This window comes from Pituophis catenifer, unplaced genomic scaffold, assembly GCF_029215685.1.
Source record: "Pituophis catenifer annectens isolate HBS135680 unplaced genomic scaffold, rPitCat1.0.hap2 SCAF_2, whole genome shotgun sequence".
In the NCBI taxonomy this organism is placed as follows: Eukaryota; Metazoa; Chordata; class Lepidosauria; order Squamata; family Colubridae; genus Pituophis; species Pituophis catenifer.
The window spans coordinates 268297433-268319583 of record NW_027256882.1 but is presented as its reverse complement, the minus strand read 5'-3'; the positions used below and the strand labels follow the sequence as shown (position 1 = coordinate 268319583).

The following is a 22151-nucleotide window of genomic DNA, read 5'->3' as shown; positions in this document are numbered from 1 at the left end:
TCCAGTGCTTTGCATACATTATTCTAGCAGCTGTGATAATGTGCATGATTAGATATTTCTTTTCCTTCCAGTAGGTCCTTTTTGGTATTCCCAGGAGAAAAGTTTCTGGTTCCAAATCAACTGTTTCTTCTATTATTTCTTGAGTCCATCTTCGTATCTTTTTCCAGTATTTCGTCGCTTCGGGGCATGACCACCACATGTGGTAGAAGGAACTTTGGTAATGGCCACATTTCCAACACTTTGGACTCGCGTTTGGATAGATTTTCACTATTCTGGTGGGAGCTAAATGCCATCTATATATCATCTTATACTGGTTCTCTTTATATGCTACCGCTCTTGTCTATTTAAGATTGCAATTCCAAATTGTTTCCCAATCATCTAAATTTATACTACATCCAATGTTTTTTTCCCATGCGATCATCTGTTTTTTGACTACCTCCTCTTCCCTTTGATATTCGAGCAGATACGTGGCTAGTATCTGCTAGTATAATTTGGCTAGTAATTTGTTTTCTGTACCCATCCAAATCTTATCTAATCCGTTAGTTCCTAGTTTTATGCCAAATTCCTTCTTGTCTTTCTGGTATCTCAACTTAATTAGTAAATAAGGCCACCAATCAATATGAATACCTTGCTCCTTCAAGGCTTCATTTGTTTTAAGATTCCCGCCACTATCAAGGATATCTTCATATCTGAACATTTTTTCCCCTTCCTAACATATTGGGATATATCATGGCCTCCATTATGGATATCGATTTTGGGACCTTCGTGTAATGCGCTTGTCTGATTTCTTTCCAGGTCTGCATTAGTGCATCTCTTGTTTTATGCCTGTGGAAATATGTCCTTGTCCTTTGGCTTTTATCCCATAAATGGGCGTGCCAGCCTCTCTGCAGATCATGTCCTTCTAGTGTCAGGATTCTTTTATTTTCTAAGGTGGCCCATTCCCTTAACCATACCAAGTTTGCTGCTTTATGATACACTTCCCATGCTGGGAGTCCAAAGCCACCCCTATTCCTTTTATCCTGTAATGTTTGTAAGGCAATCCTTGGTTTTTTCCCTCCCCAAATGAATTTCCTGGTGATGCTATTCAATTCTAAGAAAAAAATTTTATCTAGGTAGACTGCTATGGTTTGGAACAGATATAATAGTTTAGGCAGGATGCTCATCTTTATTATTATATTTTCAGCCTCAGGAAATATAATAAATTAAATACATTAAAACTTCACATTTTATTGTATTTACAAGTGACTCCAGAGACTCCTAGAGAGGCTCCTACAGACTCCTAGAGAGGTTCTGGAGGCTGGGGACAGCAAAAAATGTCACTTCCTGTCCCACCGAGAGTTGGGAAATGGGCCCTTTCAGCCTCCGTAGGGCCTCCAAGGGAGTGGGAAAGGCTGTTTTCGCCCTTCCCAGATGCATAGAGAGGATCTGGAACCAGGTAAGAAAGAAAAACGGGCCTACCAAGCGATCATGTGCCAGGAGCAGAGGCGGGTGGGGTTGCATGTGCATGCATGTGGGCACGTGCGCGTGAGCCCCTCCCCCGCCCCCTCTCCTGGCACGCGATGGCAAAAAGGTTAGCCATCACTGCCCTATACCAATCTCTTCTTAAATACCTCCAGTGTTGGAGCATCCACAACTTCTGAAGGCAAGCTGTTCCACTGAGTAATTCTCTCCATCAGGAAATTTCTCTTTAGTTCTAAGTTGGTTCTTTCTTTGATAAGTTTCCATTGTTACTTCTTGTCTTGCCCTCAAGTGCTTTGGAGAATAGATTGTCCCTCTCTTCTTTGTGACAGCCTTTCAAATATTGGAAGACTGCTATCATGTCAACCCTAGCCTTTCTCTTTGGTAGATTTAATATATCTGGTTCCTGCAACATTGCATTATATGTTTTTGCCTCCAGACCCTTAATCATCATTGTTGCTCTTCTCTACAATCCATGAACCAAAAAATTCACAGCTGGACATACCATACACCATTGTACCTGAATACAAAATCTCTATTAACATGGTGGCAAACTTTAGACCATTTTCATGTGTGTGTCCTCGTGCCCACCCCCACCCCCCACCCTTATGACACTGGACAGAATAACTAGAATATGAGCTTACAATTGTACATATATTAGGAAATACTGTTTGGCTTTGCTAACCGGGGTATGCATTTGTTTATATTTATGGCAAGAAAAAAAGTTATGTAGATGGGAAGAATGGAAGAGTTACCAAGTACATTTCCCAAACATAGATATGATTGGAAATACAGTTATGTGCTGAAATTGAAATTTTTCAATTCAGATATTGAAAAGGTATAATAATTACCATATTTTTCAGAGTATAAGACGCACTGGAGTATAAGACGCACCTTAGTTTTTAGGGAGGAAAATTTAAAAAAAACTGATTGGTGAGTGGATCGCCTCCCAGAATACCCCCATTCAGCTGTTCCCAGAGGTGAATTTTAGCAACAGGTTCGTTGGTTGTGAGCTCTGTGCCTTGCTTTTTTTTCTGCCTCTGAAACATCTGAAACTCCATTTCAGGGGGAAAAAAAAATTCTGCCTCTGAAAGCCTCCGAAACAGAACTTCAGAAAAAAAACTCTGTTTGGATGCTTTTTTTCTGAAGCTTCTTTCAGAGACTTTTATTCTGAAGGACTATCTATACTCTGTTCAATCTCCTTTCTTTGGTATTGGTATATAGATTAACTTCTTCCCATCTGTTGGTTATTGTGTCATTCTCCAGATTTGTTAGCATAGTTTGGTTAGAATCTTTACTGATTCTTCTTTTGTTGCTTGCCATATTATTTTAGATAAAAGCCTTTCAGAAGCTTTTTTTCTGAAGCTCTGTTGGGAGGCTTTTTTTTCTGAAGCTTTTTTTCTGAAGCTTCTTTCAGAGGCTTCTTTCAGCCTCTGAAATCTCCGTTTGCGAGGCTGGGCGGGGCTACATTCAGAGTATAAAATGCACATTTTCACCTTCTTTTTTGAGAGAAAAAGTTGCATCTTATACTCTGAAAAATACAGTAGTAAAAAGCACATTGTTTTAGGGAAAATAACTTGCAAAAATCTGCATACAGTATAGAAAAAAAAATAAAAGCAACATATTCCAATAAAGCTATTGTAAAGGATTTCAATTTAAAAAAATTAAAGGGGGAAGGAAGGCACTTCATTTAGAACCAGAGGTTAGAGATTGTGTCCCTGCAATGTCCGAAATTCTTTCTGACCTGAACACTGCTCCATTACTGTAGTAATCTGGCATTGATATGGCACTCACAGGGCTAGAGGGAGGCAGAAAAACAATGAAGGTCCCTAGCTATTGATTGTGGTTGGCCAGTTGTTGGTTTAAATATTTATGAATGAATGAATGAATGAATGAATGAATGAATGAATGAACGAATCTGTATGAAAAATTTAACCCAGTACTTGAGAATTCTGTCTAAATACTCAAGTCCAACCCCCTATCTCTGAGCAACCCGCTCTCCCTCAGTGTTGGTAGAGGCAGAAATGTTTTGCAAAAATGGAGAAAGGACTTTTGCCAGTCACTAACTATTTTATTACCAGCTTGTGTGACATAGCACAAACATCTCAGAGTCCTGTTGGATTGGAAAGGCATATAACTCCAGTAAATACATGAAATAAATTTTTCAGCACAGTTGGCTAAAGTTATGCACATATATTTAGAGATGGCTCAGGATTCGTTTTAGCAGGATGCCCATCTTCGAACTGATCCGCAGAAATTTACCCAAGTTTACGCGTACAAGAATCTGTTCTTCATAAAATGTACTTTTCATATTCAATGGATCTGTTCATAATAACATGTCTTCATCTGGTAAAAGTTCTGCATGTGACCTAGTATAAACAGAACTAATTTGAAACAGGAGATGTCCTAATCTAATTTTCTTGGAACATCACCTCATGCTGAAAACAAACACTTCCAAAAACCCACACACAATTTCCAAAGAAACAAGGGGAGATGTTTTATATGGTATTATTGCACACAATTTAATTTTGATTTTTTTAAATTTTGAATGTTCACTCCAGATAAGGAACATTTGTACATTAGAATCACAAAGAAAATCAAGAGCACTGAACAATCCAAAAATTACAAACCAGCCAGTAATATAGAAACTAATATTCTGAACAAATCTATTCCTCTGGTTTCTCAGAAAATTAGATCATCTCTGCAAAATATTTCTATTTTACCCCATTCTTATATATTTAGAAAGTTTTTATGGAAGTTTTGAAGTTAGTTTGTAATAAACAGGCAGAGGAGGCAGTGATATGTTATTCTTTTCCTTTTCTATTACACTTCTTTCCATTTCTTTGCAGTGTCTCTGATTACATATATTCCTCATTTGAAAAAGGGCCATATGATTTCATAATGAAATCCCTTAGAATAAACCCTTAGAATTTAATCATAACATAGGAAACCAGAGCAGTTGAAGACTTTTGAAAGATGATTATACAGTGAAAGACTGGACACTCAACCTTCCCTGCTACATCCAGTCATGATAGCATTTCAGTTATTTATTTATTTATTTATTGGTTCGATTTATATGCCGCCCTTCTCCGGAGACTCAGGGCGGCTTACAATGCATTAAGCAATAGCCTTCATACTTTTGTATATACCTACTTAGTAGGGCTTTCGGCCCCCCCCAAGCGGTGTTCTTTTTTATACAAAGTCAGCTTATTGCCCCCACAATCCGGGTCCTCATTTACCTACCTCGGAAGGATGGAAGGCTGAGTCAACCTTGAACCTGGTGAGATTTTAAATTAAATTTATATGCTGCCCTGAGTCTTCGGAGAGCCTTGGTAGTACAGTGGTTTAATGCACCCTGTTATTAACACAGCTGCCTGCAATTTCTGCAGGTTCGAATCTTACCAGGCTCAAGGTTGACTCAGCCTTCCATCCTTTCTAAGGTAGGTTAAATGAGGACCCAGTTTGTGGGGGCAATAAGCTGACTTTGTATAAATATACAAAAGTATGAAGGCTATTGCTTAACGCATTGTAAGCCGCCCTGAGTCTCCAGAGAAGGGCGGCATATAAATCAAATTTTAAAAAAAATTAATTAAATTAAATTAAATTTGAACTCGCAGTAATTGCAGGCAGGTGGCAGCACTTTAGTCCGCTGCTCCACCAAGGCTTCTTTGAAAAATAATCCAAAATCAATGCACATTTTTTCCATGAGGTTGAATGAGATAATTTGAGAAAAGAACTGAAGGAATATTTGATACAATACAGTAATAAGCCACCAGAAAAGTTTGTAAAATTAACACTGATAATATTTTTATCTATATGTAGGCTTACTACTCATAGAGTTTAGTATTAATCCATTTGTAACCCTGCTGTTGATAAAAGAAGCTCGAGACTGTGATGTGGGCCATCTAAACCAGGGTGGAACAGTTCAGACAATGGGAATGTAGCTTAACCTCCCAACCTTCCAGAGAGCTAAAGAGGTTATATGCAGAGGTGGTATTCAGCCGGTTCAGACTGGTTCGCCCAAACCAGGGGTCAGCAACCTGTGGCTCTGGAGCCGCATGTGGCTCTTTCACCCCTCTGCTGCGGCTCTCTGTCACTCAAAATATGTGTCACAACCGCCAATGTGCGACACGTGATTTATTGAGCTTTTCAACCCTGGTAATCCAACCATGGATAAATTGAAGAAAAGTTTCAGAAGAAAACAGAACGTTTAATTCAACTACATATGCTAGTTTTGTGGCTGCTCAAGAAATAGTCAGGCACGGGAAGGGTTTTGTGGCTCCCGGTGTTTTCTTTTCTGTGGGAAATGGATCCAAATGGCTCTTTGAGTGTTTAAGGTTGCAGACCCCTGGCCCAAACCAGTAGTGGAAATCACGGGTGGGCCTGCCCACCCACCCTGGCTCTTTGTCATCCTATTTAGGCATGTTTTTGAGGCCAGGCGCATGCGTGGAAGGCACAGGCACATTTGCGAACTGGTAGGGAAAGTAAATGAATACCACCCCTGCTTATATGGCGATATGGTGACAATCTTAGCAGAGACAAAAATAACATTTTGGGACCAGATTGTTAGCTTTTGTTAGGAATGAGAATAGGAGACACCTGGGAAGCAAATCCCTGCTGAACTTTGGCCATTTTGCATTATATGTTGCTCATAAAATTTTTGTATTAAAAAAAGTTTTTATTTTTTATAAACAAACAAACATACAATTCTTAATCAATCATACAGTGTATCATCTGAGTACATCTTTTGTATCTTCTTGTTATTCCGCTATATCTTAATTTTATCATTTCATTTATTGTAACATTCCCCCCAAATTTCTTACTTTTCTATTAATACATTTATCTATCTTTTTATTTTAGTAAAAAAGTTTTTTCAACAACAATTTTATCCTCAACCATCCTTCAACCCCCCCCCTCCCCACTCCCCCCCCACGACTTCCCAGAGCAAAAACAGGGTATAACATTTAACAAACATAAGCTAAAATAAACTAACTTACTACAAGATTCAAAACTCCCTCACACTCTTTAACTCCCCTTTTAAAGATTATTCATCAACCTTCCTTTTATAAATTCTCTTATCACATTTCACATTTGTTACTAAGATCCTTTCCATACCTTCTTATCAATAAGACATTCTACAAAATACAAGTTTCAACACTTTTTTAAAAAAAACTATTAATTAAATTTTAAGTTAACCATTTTAATATTTCAATAAGTTTTAGAAAGCTATCCAATTTAATTAAGCCTTTTTACTTCAATGAGACAGTAAACTTTTCAGATTTATTACTAAAATCCTCCTCAAAAGAAATTAATCTTCTCTTATCACATTTTACAATTGTTGCTAGGATTGTTGCTCATAAAATTTTTGGATGACGTAAAACTGGGGAGGAGGGATTGCTAACACCTGGAAGGCAGACTCCAAGACGTTAAAAGATCTTGATAGAGTTGGACATTCAATTAAATTCAGGAGTGAAAAATGGAAGGTTTAGCACTCTAGAATAACTAGATGCACAGAGGCAAGGTAAGCTGTACTTGGTTTAGCAATAGCACTTCTGAGAGAGATGTGGATATCTTGGTAGACCACTGACTAAGCATGAGCAAGCAACGTGTTGCAGCAGCCAAAGGATTGGCTGCATTAATAAAGTCATGGTGTCATGGTCACAGAGACTGATAATAGCAATCATATCAGGTAAGGAGTTTGGAGACTAAATCCTTTGAAAAACAATTAAAGGAACTGGGTACATTTCACCTAAAGGAAAGAAAGATATGGAGACTACTTGATAGCAATCTTCTAATACTTTAAGGACTGTGATAGGGTAGAAGGTATAGATTTATTTCCCATAGCATCTGAGGTTAAGAAAAGTCTCAGTGGGTGGGAGCTTCACACAGGGAGATCCAAACTCATAATAAGAAGGAATGGCATGGACCTGAGAACTATTATGCAGTAGAAGAACCTGCCTCCTGGAATTGTGTGTGCTCCATCATTGGGGGTTTTCAAAAACAGTTTGGAGAGACATTTGCCTGGGATAGTATGTGCAGGGATGGGCTGCTGGGGGTTCTCAGGGGTTTGGGAGAACCTCTAGCTAAGATTCTGTGCAGTTCGGAGAACCCCCAAATCCCACTCCTGGCTGGCCCCACCCACCCCACCCCACCCCTCCCAGGAGTCCCCACGCGGCCCGTTTTGGATGCAGGTAAGTGCAGGGCAAGTGCAGAGGCTCGAGGAGGGCAAAAAATGGGCCTACTGGAAATTTGAGAAGGCCTCCAGAGCCTGGGGAGGCCATTTTCGCCCTCCTGGAGGCTCGAAGAAAACTTCTGAAGCCTGGGGAGGGCAAAAACACTCCCCCCTCGCCATGTTGCAGGAGGCTGACTAGGTCACCCCCACCATGGCCCTGCCCACCCAGCAACCGGGCAGAGAACTAAAATTTTTGAAGCCTACTCCTGAGTATGCAGATTCCTGTCCAGGGCTTAGACAATGTGATAAAATGGCTGTACCTAGTTGCTCAAATCTTCAAAACAAATGCAATGTATTGATTATGAATGAAAGATGGAAGTTTTCAGACTGGCATAAATGACTAAGATAAGCCTCAGCTACAGATAATTTTTTTTTTTTAATAAAAAAGTTTTTATTTTCTGATCAAACAAGTATACAATATAAACAATCATTCAAACTATCATCAGAAAAAAAAAAATCAATTTGGTAAACTCAATCTTCAACCCCTCCTCACCACCCCCCACCCCCGACTTCCCAGAACAAAAACAGGGCATAGATTTCACCAAACATTCGCTAAAATAAACTAGCTAACTGCAAGATTTAATAACTCCCAAGACCCCTTAACTCCCCTTTTACAATTTCATCAACCTCCCTTTATATAAACACAAAGTAACATGTAATCCAATAACTCTAAGAATTTTAAAACCATTAACAAATCTTAAACATTCAAACCTAAAAACATTTTTCCCCCTCCTACTTTTCTCAAAGTTCAGATATTTTGAAATCTCATAACAAAAAATAAACCTTAGATATTCACTAATTAAATTTCTACATTTTTATAATTAACCATTAGTACATTAACTAGAAAACCAAAAAAGATTAATCAACCATTAATACATCATATTTAAAAATCAATATTCAACTTTATACTTTTTCCCCCTCAGTAGTTATAACACCTAAAACATAATCAATTTTAACCATGAGTAGAACAACTGCAAAGCCAAAAAAAAAAAAAATTAATCTTCCATTCTTGCTTTCTTATTTTGAAATCTCATAACAAAAAATAAACCTTAGATATTCACTAATTAAATTTCTACATTTTTTAAGTTTCTAAATTTCCCCCCTTCATTATTCCTCCCTCCAACTTTTAAAATTTGAAAGATAATCAACAACATAATTAACCATTAATACATAAACTAGAAAACCAAAAAGGATTAATCAACCATTAGTACATCATATTTAAAAATCAATATTTAACTTTATACTTTTTCCCCCTCAGTAGTTATAATACCTACAACATAATCATTTTTAACCATAAGTAGAACAACTACAAAGCCAAAAGAAAAGGTTAATCTTCCATTCTTGCTTTCTTTTTATATTTTTTCCAATCTTTCTGCATCCCTCCTACTTCTATTTTGAGGAGGTTTTTCATTTTAATTTGAGGTTGATATAACTGCAAAGATTGTCCCCTTTTTAAGAAAGTTTCCTCTGATTTAGAGCCCCCAAATCGCCTCTTCATGCTTATATAAATCAGTTCATTCCTTCGTCTGTAAAACCAAAGTTTATCAAGAGTTTGTGAGGAAAAGTTCAATTGTTTCTTTTCTATTAAATGTATAGATGCCACTGACAAGTCTCCTTCATCTTCTGAAACTTCGAAAGTCTGGTCATTTACTACTTTTTTCCAAACCAAGTCATAATTTTGAAAGATTCTATCAATTTTTCCGAAAAGAGCAGAGAGTAAACTCGAAAATTCTTGAGAAAATTCTTCCACCCTCTCTGCTGCAATATCTCCTGAGTTGTCATCATGCTCCGTAGTTGTTTTGGTTTCCTCAGTCATTTCTGTTGTTATCCCTTTAAGAATTGCTATTTGGTTACTTATAGCTGCAGTATGATTATTCATGGCTTCTTTTATAAATTCTGTAAGTTCTGCATCAAAATCCTTACAACTCTGTAAATCAGACAACTGTTTCGTTTCTGACACCTCCAAATAACATCCAGCACTTTCAAGATCTCCTTTCTTAGAAGCCATTTTATTTTAAAGAAATTTTCTTTCTTCCCACAACCATAAAATCATAAAGTCAGAGCCATCCTTTTGAGCAGCATTCAGCAATTTCTTTATAAACAATCTTTTCCCAAACAGCTCTTCAAAATCTATTCCAGCAACTTAAAGCCAGTCTCTGAGCACAAGTCTATTAGCAAAAACTTTTTCTAACTTTCCCTTTTAAAATCGCAACAAAGAAACGCCATCTTAACTTCCAGCTCAGAAAATCCAATTAGAAACATTGTATCCCCGGAGTTAAGTGTTATATTTGCAAAAAGCTTGTCCTCCTGCTTCTGTTCCGCCTGCTTTTTTGAAATCATTTAATCTTCTGTTTGACAGCAGAAATTGGACGCAACGCCTAGCTCTGTAAAAAAAAAAACAGAGTCCCCCCGGATCCGGAGCTTCAGTGGGCTGAACGGGGAGCTCTCACCCTCCTAACCCCTGGAATTAATCCAGGGGTTTTCAGGGAGCTCTACCCTCACCCACCTGCTCTCCTCCCCTTCTTTTCCCGAAGGGGAGATTTTCAAGCCGTTTGACAGCTGATTAACGCTGTCAGAACGGCTCAACGGAATAACGGGGGCGGCGGTCTAAAAAGACCGTCAATGGCGCTGCGGAGCCAACCCGGAAGTCCGCTACAGATAATTTTGAAGGGTTGGCCCAAGTTCTTTGGAATCCTGAATTAGAAAATCCAATTGGAACGTACTCATCTGTTAATATCCAGGTAGTCCTTCACTTATGACCATTCATTTAATGGTGGTTCAAAAATTATGACAGCCTTGGAAAAAGTGACTTATGACCCATCCTCAAAGTTACAACCATCAAACATGTACCCTGCAGTCATGTGATTGCAATTCAGGCTCTTGGCAATCAGCTCACATTTATGACGGTTGCAGCATCTTGCAATTATGTAATTGTGATCTGCAATCTTCCCAGCCAGCTTCCAATAAACAAAATCAGTTGGAGAAACTGGATTCACTTAACAATCATGTGACTTGTTTAATGATTGTGGTAAAAAAATGGTCATAAAATCATGTCAATGACATGATGACACACTTAATGACTGCATCATTCTAGTTACAATTGTGGTCATAAATCAAGGATTACCTGTAAGCGCATATAAAATGTTTGTCCTGCTATGAAAAATCAAAAACTGCATTTTGCTGTTATCCAAGTCTGTATAAAGGTAAGATCAGTTTTGTAAACTTGCTGATCCATTGACGGATTTGTTTTCTTTCTCTGTCTTTCATAAGGTCAACCCAAATAAAAACGTACTCTTGGGACAATGCACAGGTTATTTTGGTCGGCAATAAATGTGACATGGAAGAGGAACGTGTAATCTCTGCTGACAGAGGCAAACATTTAGCAGAGCAACTTGGTAAGAAAAGCCCTGACAGCAGGGAATTCTACAAACCATTCTGGAGAAGTTTTGCCCATTCTTCTCCTCCATATTTGTCTGGATAGAACTTCTGGAAAGAGTTTAGACATGTATAATGTAATGTGCCTAGTCTTGATAGCCAAAGAAAATGAACTGAAAAGTATATGACTGTCAAAATAGATCAAACACAGTGGTGGGTTGCTCCCGGTTCTGTCCGGTTCTTGCGAACCGGTAGTAAAAGCAGCGGGAGGCTCCGCCCACCTGCCCAGACAACATAATGAATGAACTGCGCATGCGCAGAAGCTTCTGTGCATGCGCAGAACCGTGCATGTGAGAGAAAGCTAAGCATGCGCTCCTGTTGTGACCTGGTAGTAAAGGTAAGTAGAACCCACCCCTGGTCAAACAGTATATAACTTCCAATATATGTGAAGTTAATTATTTGAGATTGGAATGATTCTGACCTTCTATGTCATGCTATGCTGCTATTTTTCAAAAGGAATACAATGTGTAATAAAGATGCCGGATAAAGAGATATTGAATGTCTGAGGCAAACTTCCATATGGTTGGGTGTAGATTATTTGGAGTATTTTCTCCGCCCATAAATAGTTGTCTAGTACTTAATCTTCATCAGAAGAACTTTCCAATGTATCCCATTCAACAAGTAGAGTAGAGGAAGCTTCTCAGTATTCTTCATGTAATGGAGGATTGATAGCAGAAGTGGTGGAATTTATGTTCTTGTCCTCATTTTTCCAAGTGGATTTTAATTACAGAGGATATCATAATTTTATTTTATTTTTTTATTTTTAATTTGATTTATATGCCGCCCTTCTCCGGAGACTCAGGGTGGCTTACAATGCGTTAAGCAATAGCCTTCATACTTTTGTTTATTTATACAAAGTCAGCTTATTGCCCCCACAAACTGGGTCCTCAATTTACCTACCTTAGAAAGGATGGAAGGCTGAGTCAACCTTGAGCCTGGCGGGATTTGATCTTACTTTAATTGCAGACAGCTGTTGTTAAATTACAGAGCTCTGTCTGTTGAGCTATCCAGGCTCCCTGGATAATGCTTGTATTTATTTATTTATTTATTTAATTTTATTTATTTTAATCCTATCTCCGTAGGATTCAGGGCGGCTCACATAAATATCCGAATAAAAGCATGTTAAAATACATGTTAACCCCCCCCCAGTCCAGGCTGAACAACCATGTCTTTAAATCACGGCGGAAGGTGCGGAAGTCAGGGGCCAACCGGAGCCCCAGAGGAAGTTGGTTCCAGAGGGTGGGAGCACCCAAAGAGAAAGCTCTGCCTCTAGGGGTCGCCAGTCGACACTGTCTAGCCGACGGCACCCTGAGTAGGCCCTCCCTGTGAGAACGCACTGGGCGATGGGGAGCTGTTGCTGGTTGCAGATGGTCCGACAAATATCCTGGACTTAAGCCTGAATGCCACCTCTTGTCTCTAATTCAGGCCAACTTCTATTTAACAAAAGAGCTTTGACGTCCATCAGTATTTCCTTGAGAGAAAGGGAGGTTTGAAGACAGTGTCAATCTGCCCACTCCTCAAGAAATTCACCCTAGATTCAGTGAATATGAATAACTCCCATTCTATCTCTACCTCCCCTTCTTGGAAGGGTAAACTGATGTGGCTCCACTTACTGAGGGATTTGGTGCAGTGGTGGGTTGCTACCAGTTCACACTGGATTGGGCAAACCAGTAGCGATGGCGGGAGGCTCTGCCCACCCGCTTGGATGCTTCTGCGCATGCACAAGCTAACCAGTAGCAACGGGATTTGGAACCTACCCCTGCTTTGGTGGCTACAGATGATTTTAACTACCTAGAATCTAGTTGGAGTGAAGTGGTGCACATGTAAAATATACTATAATATATACAGGGAGACCTAGTTTAGGGACTGTTTGCATTTACATTAGTGATGAAAAAGTAACTTCATGACCAGTGCATTAGAATCATCTCGGTGAAATGAGTGGCATAGAATTTTGATAAGAAAGAAAGAAATAATAAAGCACAGCTGCAGTTTCACAAGCAATGTGAAAAATAAAGGTCACAAGCTTTAGAGAACTCAAAAACATTTGTACTTAACCCTTGCAATCCTTGTTTTGATCTAATGAAAATATTTATTCCCTATTGGAGAGCCAGTTTGGTGTAGTGGATAAAGCAACAGGCTAGAACTCTGGGAGATTGGGAGTTCTACTCCCACCTTAAAGCATGAAGCCAGCTGGGTGATCGTGGGCCAGTCGCTCTTTCTTAGCCCTAGGAAGCAGACAATGGCGAACCTGTCTAAAATCTTGCCAAAGAAACTGCAAGGACTAGTCCAGGCAGTCAACAGGAATTAGCAAGGCCTTGATGATATCCCCTCATCCCAATTGGGTTTGTGCATAACTTTAGACAGGAAGGAAAATAATGCTCTGAAGTCTGTCTGTGATGTGAATATAAAAACCTGTCAGTGCCTCTGTACGCTAATCACATCTTTACTCAAGATTATGCAAAGCCAACAGCACAATCCTGGGGGAAGACACAGCTTATATAAAGAGTTGCATAAGTCAAAACAGTTCTGAAGTCCTTTTTCTCTGTTCAAATCCAGAGCATTGTCCTACCTTCTAATGCGGATTTTGGATTTTGTGACAATATAATCTAGATGAGGGGTCTCCAACCCTAACAACTTTAAGACTTGTGGACTTCACAAGCAGCAAAGCTGGCTGAGGAATTCTGGGAGTTGAAGTCCACAAGTCTTAAAGTTGCCAAGGTTGGGGACCCCTAATCTGGATCATGAGTCTCCAAACTCTGGTCCGTGGACTGGCACCGCTCCACAGCATGCCAAAAACCAGGCTGTGCAAACAAGTGAAGCCCCATCTGTGGGATGCAGGCAGCACAAACCACATCCCCTCCAGTTCATGGGAAAAAAACTCTCTCCCTAGAACCAGTCCCTGGTGCCCAAAAGTTTGGGGGGCCGTTGATCTAAATGCATTCCATGGTTAGCTCTCTACTTTCTCACAAAGATCTGAACTAATCAGAAATTGATGGAGCTGACTTTTATTTCCTAGTCCCATGGGAAACAAAACAATATATCAATCCTTGTTTTAACTAGGAGATATAAGTACCATATTTTTTGGAGTATAAGATGCACCTTTTCCCCCCTAAAAGGGGGTAAAAATTTAGGTGCATCTTATACACCGAATGTAGCCCCACCCACCCACTGGCCCCCACCCTTTGGTCTCTGCCTCCCAGCAGTTACCTCCTTGTAGCAAGTGGCAAGAAGAAACAGCACATTTCAGCTTCAGCACAGCCTAATTAGCACAAGTTGATTGGATTGGCCTCCCGGCTCTCAGCTGTTTTGCTCTCAGCTGTTTTGCTCAGGCCTCTGCTGCTTGCTGCAATGAGGTAAATTGCTAGAGCAGATTTTTTTTTTCTTGTGCTAATCAAGCTATGCTGAGAACGAAAATGAAAGTAAAGCAGGCGGTTTGCTGTTTGCTGCAATGAGGCAAAATTGCTGGGAGGCAGAAGCAGATTTCTTTTTCTTGTTTTCCTCACCAAAAAAAGTAGGTGCGTCTTATAGTCCAGTGCTTCTCATACTCTGAAAAATACGGTAGTTCCTGATTTACAATCACAATTGGGATCAGAATTTTTGGTCATGCTATGTGATCAAACCTGATTTTTACAACCATTTTTACAACAGTTGTTAAATGAATTATGACATTAAATCAATCCAGCTTCCTCAATGGGCTTTTTTTTTTGCCCCAAAAAAGGTCACAGATTGTAATCATGTGACAGCAGAATGCTGTAACCAATCATAAATTTGATCTGGTTGCCAAGTGCCCCGAATTACAATCGCGTGTCTGCAGGGGTGATGTGACAGTGTGCAATGATTGTAAATGCAAATACAGTTGGTAATTCACTGTTTCTGAGTCCCTTGTATGTAACTTTGGACCCTTGTTGAATGAACTGTCATTAAGCGGAAGACTAGATGTATACTATATTTACCTTTACTGGTTTCCTTAGTCCTTTCAGTTACATTAACGTTTTCAGCTGCAATATATAAACCTTATTCAAAAGAGAGATGATTAAAGTTTGATGATATCCGTGTTTTGGGTCTCGTTCACTAGGTTTTGAGTTCTTTGAGACAAGTGCCAAGGACAACATCAACGTCAAGCAGACTTTTGAACGACTTGTGGATATCATCTGCGACAAAATGTCTGAAAGTCTGGAGACCGATCCTGCTATTGCTGCTGGTAAACAAAACACGAGATTAAAGGAGACCCCACCACCACAACAACAACCGACCTGTGGCTGTTAATAACATCATTGTCAACCATGGCAACTCCAGTGTGTTCTTTGGCCAATAGAGTATTTACCTAGGTCTATACGCCTTTATTTATAATGTCTTACTGGTTCATTTCAGAGGAGTATACCTCTTCTTTAATGTCCATTCCTGGTAAAAGATGTATTCAGAGTTACAAATGTGTAAAGAAAGGACTCTCTAATTTCTCTGCATTTGGCCTCAACACTTAGATGGCTGCTTGTCTTCTCTGTGACCTTTCCTTTCTTCCTTCTAAATCTATCGCTGCTTCAGCTGGTGCTGTGACCTCCGTCACAAATTCTGCCTGGTTTTGACTCTTCTATCACCCATTTTCAGTTATTGCTATTTATTCCAGGGCAATGACAAGTAGTTCAGAAATAAGACTTCTATTATTCAGCATTCTGGATCAAGGTAAAAACTGCTGAAGTGTAGCAATGCGATTCTGCAAATGCAACCGTAAGTAGTCCTCAACTTATAACCACAATTGCGACCAGAACTTCCATTGCTAAGTGATGCAGTCATTAAGGGAGTTGTATCTGATTTTATTAACCTTTTTTCCCCACAGTCATTAAGTGTGCCATGTGGTCATTAAGTGAATCTGGCTTCTCCCATTGACTTTGCTTAATGGAAGCCCTCTGGGAAAGTCACAGATGGTGATTAGGTGACTGTGGGAAGCTGCAACCATCATAAATACATGTCGGTTGCCAAGTGCCTGAATTTTGATCATGTGACTGCAAGGACGCTGAGGCAGTTGTAAGTGCAAGGACCAGTTCTGACTTTGAATGGTTGTTAAACAAATGGTCATAAGTTGAGGACTACCTGTATATTATCTAGATAACTTGCCAGAAGATGAGTGGTTCCATGTGGCAAGGATCTGGCACTTTTAGAGAAATCATATGGTGTCCCTAAATAATTACAAGCATGCCACACTCTCATTTTCATGGTAAGTGAAGTTTCCTACTCCAAAGCCAAGATACCCAAGTTCAGAAATAGGTTTTGCTGCCTGCTTACTTCTAATTGGATTTTTTTGATCAGCACTGATTTTCTGGCAAGGTCCCATCCATCATTAGACCAGAATTTGTCCATGCAGTCCTTCTAAAACCTCAGATGCTATTCCCAGAGTCCTTCCAAAAATTTCCATCATTTTATGATTCTTAATGTGACTGAATTAGAAAACTATTAAATACCGTACATCTAGGGCAATTTCATTGCTTGCATGTTTATCATTACCATTTTCATTATGATTCAGTTAAAATGATATTAAATATAATGTTTGTTCTTGTTGCCCATTTCTTTGTTCTGGTCCACCAATTCATTGTAATTCACAATAGAATCCAAGGTAAAGTGGACCCATAGCCAAACACTATCGCACAGTGTTTGGCTTATTTAGATCACATTTATGCAACGTTTAATTCAGTTTCATTAAGCAAAACCGATATAGATTCCATACTGATCACATGAAGACAATTGTTAAGACAGATAGACAGATTGGCAGAAGTCTGTATGAAGCAGACAAAACCCTGTTTAAATTGTCAATGTGGTTCAGGGAAAATTAATCCAATTTTATTCCAATGCTCAAATCAAATTAATTATGTTTATTCAAGTTGAAATTTAGAAACTATTTGGACAAAACTTCCAAATCATCTGAAAAGATTTAGAGAATTCCAATCTGATTCAATTAGTAGAACTGACTGTTCTGCTTAATTTGGAAAATAAGTTTAATTCAGATGTCCATATGCAAATAATAAGATGTAACAGGGCTTATTTTTCCCCCATAATACCTCTTCTCATTAGAGAAAAGGAGACAGCAAGATTCTATCTGTAGATATCTGGATTCTTATAGCATATAAAGAGACTGCAAAAAAAATATTGTGAGATTTCAGCATTTTTGCATATTATCTCAGGAGATTTGATCTGGGATATTTTTTTTAAAAAAACATTAAAAATAGGGATTCACACTATCCTATGAAATGCACAATGGTGCCTGACATCTAGAAAGCAGGTGCTGCCCCCTACTTGCACTACGCAAAATACTTTAAGATTTCCAATACAGTTTGCATGTTTGTTTCCATATCAAACACAGACATATAAAATTAAATGCAGTCAATCTTTAAAGGGCTTAGCAAGTTCATTCAAAACAACTCTTCACAAGTACATATAATACCTGGCTGATGAGAAAATGCAAGTAGTAGATACAAATAGCATCAACACATGAGGAGCATAATAGGAGGAAAGTGATTTAGATATCTTTTCATATCAGTTTTTATATACATGGAATCTATGATCATTAAATGCATTTTTCAATATTGTCCATATGCCATATACTTGGTCATGAAAGAGTAAATCATTAAACCTTTTAGTTTTCTAAAAGTGCAGCTAAATTTACCAGCATGATGATGCTGAAGATATCTGGTGATCCTGTTGTACAGTGGTAGTCATTTATTAATTGATTAGCCTTACAGCCATATCAAAGACTGTCACAGTAGATTGTGCATCTAATGTTTCATTGCCACTGAAGCTCTCCTACAAGTTTGGGTCAGCAGCTCCAACATTTCCCCTTTTTCCTGTATATTGACCATTGCATGGTCCTAAAACATTGTGAGGAGTGCCACTTAGAAACAAGAGTCACCAAGGTAGTAGCTGTGACTATAACATGTCCATGGAAATTTTATGTGTTTCAAGAACACCCTTATAATTTTAATGTGATAGATCTATTCTAAAGGAATATGACAACAGTGGAGACTCATCTATTGAAGAACTGCTTCTCTGATTCCTAAAACTAGATTCCCTATTTGTCATGGTAAAGTCATTTTTCTGTTCTTATTTCCATTCCATTTTCATTGACATCATCGGGAGCTATATAAAAGGTCTTGACTGAATCATTAGCTTTTAGCAATAATTTGACTCTGATTATTTTCTTGCAACTTTTAAGGAGATCATCTGAATTTGGATGGTTTCTGATTACTATTATTATTATTATTAACAACATTAGTAGCAACAACATATTCAACAATTGCAAAAAAAATAGACTATATCAAATGATTATGAAATCTCTGGATGAATTTACCAGGGCAATGTGCCAAATATTTTAATTATAGTCCCCTGTGCCAAGATATTTACTACACACTATGTTAATTAGTTCTCTTTCTGGAAGTAGGAAGTAATTTTATCTCAACCTGCATGTTCCATCTTCACCACTGATTTGGGTCAAAAGCCTTCTAATGAGTGGGGCTCCCAAATAAATATTAGATGTTTATCATTCTTCATTATATCATATTTTAAATATGGATTAAATTCCAGGTTGATCAATCAAGAGTAATAAGAGATAAATTAAAAATATAATTAATTGCAAGAAAATAATCTTCCATGTATCTGATTGTTGTTACTTCAGAAGGAGAATAAGATTTAAACCAATGTATCCCATGTATAGATGAATTTCTAGAATTTCTGGCCAACATAACTGGATGCATATTATTAGGGGAGGGATATCTATTTTGGCCCTGTTTATTTATATATGTGTGACATATTGTGAGACATATATACACATATAATTACCCTTATTACTAGCCTCTTTCTTTTTCTTTCCCACTTCAAATGGATGCTCAGATAATTAAAATGAGTGCATCTGGGACTAAGCTCCTTAAATGCTAAGAGACTATTACAAAAACATGGAATAAGGAGCATTTGGACATTCAATGTCCATACTTTTTACATAGTTCAGGCAACTCCTACACCACTACTATTGTCTTCTTCTTGCCTCAACTGGCCCAAATGTGTCAGAACATCCTCTGATTTTGGCCTCTCTGGGCCAATTAATATATTTCTTTAGGTAGAAACTAGGTTGTGGAGGAGGAGAGATTTACTCTAGAACAGGGTTGTCAAACTCAAGGCCCGGGGGCCGGAGGTGGCCCATGGGGTGCTTAGATCTGGTCACTGGGGCTGCCCTGGAAACAGAGAAGGACTGGCCCACAGTGCCTCTGCCAGTAAAAACGGAGCTCAGGGGGGCTGTCCTCCCGAGCTCTGTTTCGCTGGCAAAGGGTTGCAGGAAGCCATCATAGCTGAAAATGGAGCTTGGGAGCCCATTTTCTCTCACAGAGCACTCAGGCCGCCACATGCACCCCCGACACGAGTGACGTCAAGCTGGCCATACCCATCCTGGCCACGCCCACTCTGTGCCCCCCGAGGTCAAACACAACCCTGATGCAGCCCTCAATGCAGGGGTGAAATTCACTTATCTTCACTACTGTTTCGCAAATGTGCATGTGCCGATGTCTGCGCATGTGCAAAGCCTTCTGCGCATGCACAGAGGCTTAAAATCATTGCAAAAAAGCAACATAATGACATCCGCGCGGGTGGGTGGAGCCTCCCGCAGCCGCCGCTACCGGTTCGCCTGAGCTGGATAGAACTGGCTGAATTTCACCCCTGCCTCAAAGAAATCGAGTATGACATCCCTGCTCTAGAATAAGCGCAAAAATCTAATCAAAATCAAAACCTAAGAAAAGGGGAGGGAAAATTAATTTTTTGTTCCCCACTGTGGTCCTGATTTGACCACCAGTTTCTGCAATTTATATAGCCAAGTGACAACTTTGGGCCAGGATAAACTGTAGCACAGAGGCTGGTTCAGACTAGAATGTAGAAATTAGCTATTTTTTAAAAAGTGAATGTAGGTTAGACTCGATGAGAGTGGTAAATACGTGTGTAGGTTGCGCCACTTCAGCCTGTAGGTGGAGGCTTTTATATGCATGATATTTACAATTTTTTCCTAATATACATAATCTGGTATGCAACTTAAATTAAAATTTCCTCTATCATTAGTTGAAACAATAGGAATGAGTTGGCTGTTGTTGTTCCATGATTCCTACTGAACAACTTTCTCTAGATAGAATCTTTCAAATGCACCAAAATCATTTAAGAATATATACAAAAAAATTACAAAAATCAAACTGAAGTTTAGAAAACCGGATAGTAACCAATATTTTGCTTCTTTATTGTTACATAATTGAGGTGGAGATTGAGTGAGCAAAAAAGAGGAGGAAATGGGGAAACCAATATTTAATCAAGAAATTTAATTAGGAAAATTGCAGTAAATCACATTCTTAAGTGTTTTGCTCCCTGCAGGAGAGCAAAAGATTTCTTCATAAAATATCTTTCAGATGTGCGAGTCAAACACTTACAGTATATTATCCATAAACACATAATGCAAACAGAATCTATCAACGGTTTTACATATCTTATCAATAAATTAATAATTTGGGATTTAAACTCACTTTATGAAATTATGAATGTGCTTTGTCCTTTTCGTGCCATTAATTCAAGATAGCACATAAACAAAAAGCAAAAAAATAAATAAAAAAACTATATATAAAACTGTTTGCTTGATGTCCAAAATGCAGAATAGCTTGGTCTGTCCTTTCTGTCAAAATGTTTCCTTACTCTTAGCTGCAATGTATGTGACTGTTAATGGAACCATTTATACTTTCGTACTTATACAGAGGGCTTTTCCAAATGATTAATAATGCAATGGAACTTATTTTCTGCAGGATTAATTATCTATGTTGGTAAAGTGCTTTCTAGCCGGGATTGTATATTTCCCCGACATTCAAGAAACTACTGTTCCTGGAAAACTGAGATTCTTTTTCCAATGTTATAGTGCTACCTGAATTACAAAGATATATTGTATATACCATAGATTCCTATATGATCGCGCTAATGATATCACAAAAGAAGAGTGGCACAGGTAACTTACTGCTCTGGGTGGTAAGTCTGATTGGTCCATTGCTAAGATAAGAAAGAGGGAGCTTTCAGAGGAGCTAGAAATGTTTAAACTCTTCTCACTGCAAATATTTAGATCTTGCTAGGAAAGCCCTTCACGGACTTTGCCTTGCCACTCTGAAATCATTTTCATTTCATGTAGCTAATCCTTATTTGGGAAGACCTGAGCATGCTTTCACCTTTCTTTAATACTCTCCTCCATTTTAAGTGAAATGGTTTTGCATTATTGTGAACTTCATTAGCATGGGGCAGCCTCCCTTGACCCAACACCTTTCAGAGATGTTTGACTACAGCTCCCATTCACCAGCAAGCAAGCATGCTGGCTGGAGAATTATGGATATTTTAGCCCAGTGCCAGTAAAAGGCATCTGGTCAGGGATGACTGACATGGAACACTACCTGAATAGCTAGATCTACAGTATGTGGCCTTTCCAGAGCTTGAGTCTGAAAGATTCAATTTTTCTTTCTGGTCAGCTCAGCTCTGATACATCCAGCTGTACTGCCTGCACCTTACTTATTTTAAGAATTAAGTGCTGTGGTGCACTATGTTCACTGGAGTTTGCTCCTAACTTGCAACCTTCTTGGAATGTCATGGTTTCTAAGAAATGTAACCGTGGTGCAAGATTCATGTCCGTTGATGTCCGTTTTTTGTCAATCATAGTTATTAGAGCTAGCTTTCAATGTAGATCGAAGTTTTGTTTTTCCTGTCAAGCACCAATATATTTTCATTTGAATATGGATCAAATGATGTAATTGCTTCTGTGATGGCAAAATCTACATATATCCCCACCCAAATTGTGCTAGAGACATCCAGTAAAACCTGGACTGAACTCTGAATTATCCTATATGGACCCATGTTGAACTGTCCTCAGCTTGAACTTTTGTCTGTTGAAGTTGAAGTTGTCCGTGGCAACTATGAATGTTGATTTTGTCAAACCAGTGCTATTATGGAATGACAAGACCCTGAGGGTCTTTTTGTAGATTTT

At 38.7% G+C, this 22151-nt stretch overlaps 1 protein-coding gene across 1 annotated transcript in view; it reads left to right on the top strand.

Moving 5' to 3' along the window:
* The window catches only part of RAB3C (RAB3C, member RAS oncogene family), a 95792-nt gene extending 80401 nt beyond the window's left edge, over nt 1-15391 (top strand). The window contains exons 3-4 of the mRNA XM_070935873.1: nt 10961-11085; nt 15201-15391. Of these exons, the coding sequence (XP_070791974.1) occupies nt 10961-11085; nt 15201-15391 (316 nt within the window). The remainder of the gene's footprint in view (nt 1-10960; nt 11086-15200) is intronic.
* Nucleotides 15392-22151: the final 6760 nt, after the last annotated feature.